This window comes from Pristiophorus japonicus, chromosome 11 (genome assembly GCF_044704955.1).
Source record: "Pristiophorus japonicus isolate sPriJap1 chromosome 11, sPriJap1.hap1, whole genome shotgun sequence".
NCBI lineage: Eukaryota > Metazoa > Chordata > Chondrichthyes > Pristiophoridae > Pristiophorus > Pristiophorus japonicus.
This window is the reverse complement of record NC_091987.1, coordinates 97,510,496-97,516,495: the sequence shown is the minus strand read 5'-3', so window position 1 is coordinate 97,516,495 and position 6,000 is coordinate 97,510,496. Positions and strand designations below refer to the sequence as shown.

The following is a 6,000-nucleotide window of genomic DNA, read 5'->3' as shown; positions in this document are numbered from 1 at the left end:
TGGCACTTGTCCCCAGCCATGCAAGTGACTCTATCCCTGCAATTTGATAAGGGTCTGTGGTTACTGATATGAGTAAATGGGATTATGCTCCTTCACACTTTTACTGGAATCAGGGCCAATGACTATTGCTGGCCAGCCACTGGAAATTTACTTGCATAGTGTTTAGCAAATGCCATTGATGCAATCTGCCTCCCAATGTGCTTAACATAAGGTCCAATCAAAATCTAAGTACACTACAACAATGAGTTAAGTTCTTTATTTTCAATTGCAAAGCTAATTTCACATTCATAAAAAAAGATAAATCCAGTGAGATTACATTTTTTCATAGTTCATACATCAAAATAGAAACAGGAAAACAAAAAAGTGCTACTAATTGATATTTGCAGATGTTCATTGAAATATTAAGGGAGCATTGACAACAGTTAATAGTTTTTCAATAGACACCGTAGATGTACCTTTCACAGTAATGAAATGTGACCAGGCCCCCTGTAGAATGGTGAATAGTTTACCAAGGGTTATTAATTAGTTTTAGTAGTGGTACGTTTTTACTAATTTGTAAACACCAGACATTGACAATTGTATCAATGTTAACAGATACCTATATGCAAATATGTAATTATGCAGTTCAGATGACCATAAACTTCTACTCTTCACTCTCCTGGTTTATGACACACAAATCCATTTATTGTAGATTCCAGATAGACTTGTGCAATTCCATTAACCTTTATTTGTTCTACAAAGTAAAACCATTTTGAGGCCTACATCCTGCTGAAAGAGTGGAAAGCCTTACCCCCCCCCCCCCCCAGCAGAGTCAGGCTGGAGGTAACTAATTAATAACCCTTGGTAAACTATTCCCGTGCCGAATTACTACTGAACATTATGGCCCATTTATTGAAGTTACTTGATTTTCAGTTAGAAAATGTGTTTTACACAAGCTCACAGCTCCCAATAAAAGCAAAAGTTGTAGTACACATTAAGGCCAGGAAAACAATCAGCTGAATGATTTTTGCCCCAAAACATGTGCATGGACTCTTGCCTTATTGGTGACAAGACATATGCGTCTCAAGAGTTGCATCCATTGTTGCTTTGTCAATGTAATTATCATTTCAGCCACAGTTGCCATGATCTATAATCAGAGGACTAATTGCACTAATGCTGTGCAACTACCTACCAGCAATGTTAATCTTCATGAATATGCAGATCCTCAATCTTATATAAAAACAGGTAAACAAACATTTGAAGGAGTAGCTCACTTAGTGAAGTCAATTACAAGGTGTGCTGGTTTTTCACAATATTAATACTGAAGTAGTTTTCTTAACTTTCATATTCCCCAATTACACCCCCTTGCTGCCACCATTTTTGCTATGCTTCCTGCTTTAGTTTGGAGGCCGACACGAGTCTGGTCCATAGATACAGAACTAGATAATGCTGCTTTACAATTCAAAAATGAGGAGCTACAAGTTTGCATAGAATTTACAGCACAGAAACAGGCCATTTGGCCTAACTTGTCTATGTTGGTGTTTGGGCTCCACACAGGCCTCATCTCATCCCATCAGGAAATACTTGCATCAACTTATTACTGCATAGCCTTCTGGAGTTTCCGTGCAGTGTTCCATCTACTGGCCCTGCCGCGAATCGCCGAAAGGTCACCCAGTAACAGTAAACAACCCAAGATGACACCTGAGGCCAAGGGCTGAGCTCATGTCCTGTGGTTGAGAGTTTTGTGGTTATCTACTGCTAAAACATCCCAGCCACTTATTAGCAGAAATGTTTTCAGTATTATGTAATTATCCTCCCGTTTAACTGTGTTTCACAATAGCACAGCTGCAAGATTTCTTTTGTCTGAATTAATTTGCGTCTTTGATTTAGAAAACATGTGCTAATGCTCACATCTGCATCTAATAACCCAGCACAAAATATGTAACTTCCACAGCCATTAAAGGATTGTTCTTGTGGTAAATTACAACATAATATTCCTTTTTGGAATTTTACTAAATGTAAACTATCTGGTCAGATTGTAAAGTACACTTTCCTGAATACATCTAGAACATAGTTTAATAATAATAATCATCCTTATAATTCCCCATTTTAGACCAATGGAAATGGATCATGTTAGAAAAGCACAGAATGAAAGTCCTTTCTACTGAATCGTTCTGACTAACCTGGGTGGGACCTGAGCCAATTTAACATTAATCTGAAAAATAAAAATGGCAGAAAGGTCACTGATAGAAAATGCTGCGGCAAATGAAGCCAGTTACTGGTGTGCTTTGTAAGTTCCACATCACACAGTACATAAAGTATAACAGCTGTAAAATATTCCCACATAAATATTTTACTTAATTATTAGCAACTGCATATTCGGTCTCTTCATTGATGGAAACAGCAGGCATATTCAAAATATTCTATTAGGGCAAAAAATATGACCAGTTATCTATCAGTCAATCATTAATTTGTGTCAATTTTATAAAATGAGATGTTGTGCAACACATGAAGGACACCTGTTCCCATTATGGTAAGTTCTTAGTATTAACCATGCTGCTGTGGGTAGACACTACGTGGCGACCAGGGGCTAGAAATTGCATAGCGTCCCATTTAGGGCGATAACTTTTGCAGGAGCACAAAAGTATCGCCGGGCGAAAAACATTTGCAGCTGATGGGAACTTCCGCATTAGCGCTCCAAGAGGGAAATGGAGAACTAAATCAGGCGCCATCACTTCCCTTGGAGCACTAAAGGGACTGAGAGGAGCGGTAGTAGCAGAGCGCTGCACAATGTTCCGTGCAGCGCTGCCGTCTGCACAGGCTACTTCCCTCACTTAAAGGAAAGGGCCAATGATGGAGTGACTGAGTTTTCCTGCTGTCTCTGTTGGGCCATGGCACCTACGCTACGTCCATGGCAGCCCCAAGCACTCTCTAAGAGTGTGCACGGCTGAGCAATCACGGGGACCAAAAAAAGCAAACACTACACTGGGGAGATAAAAAAATGTTGCCCTCCCAGACTACCACTGCCTTTAATTAGCGCTCCCCAAGCAGCTGGCTGAGGTGACAACGCCTCCTGCAGCTGCTGTTGTTGATGCCAGACGATGCTGCAGGGGGCGGGAGTATATATTGCATCCGTGGCGCTGTGCGCTGGATGATGTCACGATCTCCGGGGCACAAGAGAGTGAGGCGGTAAGTGGTAATGCCAGCGCAAAACCGCTAGGGAAGTGTGCAGGAGTCGCTGAATTTGCCGCGCCCAGTCGGTAAACCCTTAGCGCTCCCTGCAGATGCTAACGGGAGGCACAAAGCAGGCCCATTTCTCCCTCTAGGTTCCTATACCACATGGAATAAGGAAAATCAGTAGAGTTAACAGAATTTTCTCTTGCTTACTGCTAGCTGTTAGCGATACCGCAACTTTGGCAGAGGCCTGCAAGGTCCAACCTATCCTCTCCATCCAGAATATGGGAAGACTATGGGAGGCGAGTATTGAATGGGGAAGTTAGAGAGAAAAACATTTGGCTGAGCCTGCTCAGAGAGATAAAACACACCCTTGACTTGACATCATCTTGAAAAATCTCCAACTTGCCAACCTGTACTGTTGTTACTGAAAATAAAAATATTTGCTGGGAATTGCCTCAGATCTCCTTCTCAGCCACCGCCCTGGTAAGATGTGGAAACAAAGTTTCGGCCCATCTTCTGCTGAAGATACTGCGACCGATTGAGAGAACTTCCAAGGAACTTCCTGACGATTATGCTCACTTAAATATAAATCAAATGACATCATCAAGAACAAATCAAATAGAAATGTCTAAAATAACACCTTCCTGTTGCTAGGTCAACTCAATCTTGACTTTAGATGGTAATTTTTCATTATCCTGTACAATAAGAGGCACTGGCATGTTGGGAGTTTCTCACTACTGTCCCACATAGTGATGGAAGCATTCAATATCTACCACTCCCATCAATTGCTAACAAAGGTATTCATTTTGTCATGGATTGTGGCTCAATGAATAACTATTATGCAACAAATAATCAAATTAATCCATTTGCTCTCTAGCTTTAAAACAATTGACATGCATCAGATAAATTGATTTTAAATTGCCATCAGGATAATCTGAAAGTGTTAATGTTGGCACTAGCACCTCAAAATTAAATAAATCCTGGTGCGCTCCTTATGGTTAGTTTATCTAACATGCAAATACATTTGTTCAGCTTTGTGTGACATGCACCAATTGCAAGTAACTGCACTAAACTTGAGAATCATCAGAAAACAGGGTGTGTGTAAATCAAGAATAATTTTTAATACGCCACAAAACTTCGTCTTTGCTACTGGCCGATACTCTGGCAGTGCGGAGCACACATCCATTTTAGAACCCTCCTGATTTTCATTCCACTGAAAATCAGAGGATTTCTGTAAATAGTGTGAGGTGAAGGTGAAAATATCCATAGACACTCTCCTGTCTACCTTGTAAGTGACTTACTCAAAAAATTCAACTGGATTAGTCAAACATGCCCTACTCTTCACTAATCCATGAGGACTCTGATCAGCTCATACTTGTTCAAATGTTCAGTCCCTTTGTCCCTGGTGATAGATTGCAATAGTTTCCCTGATGCTAAACTGACTGTTTCCTGGTTTCCCCCTCCCTCCTCTCTTAAATAATGGAGTGACATTTCCAATTTTCTAATCCAAGGACATGATTCCCGAATTTGTGGCTTCAATTTGCCCTCATCTATTTCAGTAGTTAACTCTGAATAAATGCCACCTATAATCCAAACAGAACTCCAACTACATGTTCAATTCACTCCCATTATGAGTTCCAATGTACCAAACTACATCTCATTTACTCCCATTACACCAAATTATAATGCACCATATCATATGGCATTCCTATTCTAGAGTTCTAATGCACCACTCTCTCCTGTATTATACTGAACTTCACTGTTACCAATCCACGCTTCATGAACTTTTACTATGCAGAGTTGCAATGCATCAAACCACGTTCCACCCACACTCATTTCAGTAAATCTACTGAGCAGGACTGATTACCACATTAACAGAGAACGTGTGTTCACCTTAATTATTATACTGTTTACCAGTTCCTGTTTGAAAGAGAATATTCTGGAGGGAGATCTTCTGTTAAGCATTCCTCTACAGCACAAAATACTTGTCATGTTCAAATATTTTCATATTCCAATTATTTTGAGATTTAAGATTAGTCTGTGTACTTTCTTCAGTAGTCCTACCATTCAAAATGTTAGCAGCCTGAAATGTTTACGCTTTCTGGTAAATTCCAAAATGCTCTTTGTTGGGTAGTGAAAATAATGTAGATTACAGCAGTACCCAGTTACATTTCCTTTAGTGAGGGCATCAGTACTTAGTATACCACAAAGTCAACATCTGGAGGCAAAGGCAACGTTAATGTTAATCCACCAAATTCATTTTGTCTTCTATTTCCTATGTTTTAGACACATCTTCTCGACTCTCTGGAGTTTTAGGGGAAGAATTTCTGGTACCACTGGAATAATGTCCGGAATCTACACTTGATTGATTGCTTTGCAGATCATCCTCTTCGTTAAGGATCTTTCCGTCAGACTTGGTTGTGTCTTTGTCTGACTTTGACCCATCAGTTTTAGTCGAATTTAGCAGTACTGAAGTTATTTCTGATTGAGAGACAATGGAGAGCTTGTCCCAGTGGTCCTCCTTCGGGTCATCTTTATGGAGCGTGGCAAATGTGGGTTGTGGGGATGGTTCAGCCAAGTACTGAAAAATGTAAAGCACAACTATTAACATATTTATTCAGTGTAACAATTTGGCAATTTTTTACTGAAAATGCTAACTTAATATTTTATTTTGGTCGTCAAATTCAACAACAGAAAATCCAAAAAAATGAAGTCTCCCACCCCTCCTCCTCCCCCAAGAGTTTTATTTGTAGTTTCTCCCCAACCCATACACACCCGTAATTTGTAATTTTATCTCCCACTTCACCCCGACAGCACTGCCCATCATTGCTCAGCTGGAAGGCT

At 40.2% G+C, this 6,000-nt stretch overlaps 1 protein-coding gene across 2 annotated transcripts in view; it reads right to left on the bottom strand.

The window, feature by feature from the left end:
• Nucleotides 1-256: 256 nt before the first annotated feature.
• Nucleotides 257-6,000, bottom strand: part of LOC139276181 (interleukin-10 receptor subunit beta-like) — a 95,522-nt gene continuing 89,778 nt past the window's right edge. The window contains exons 9-10 of one of the 2 annotated variants that reach the window (XR_011595838.1): nucleotides 5,050-5,737; nucleotides 257-3,734 (exon numbers count right to left, since the gene is read on the bottom strand). Coding sequence is in view for 1 of the 2 variants with exons in the window: in XM_070893769.1 (XP_070749870.1) it covers nucleotides 5,432-5,737 (306 nt within the window). In the remaining variant the exon portion in view is untranslated. Of the gene's footprint in view, nucleotides 5,738-6,000 lie in introns of both variants that reach the window. The other variant, XM_070893769.1, reaches the window with a different exon arrangement.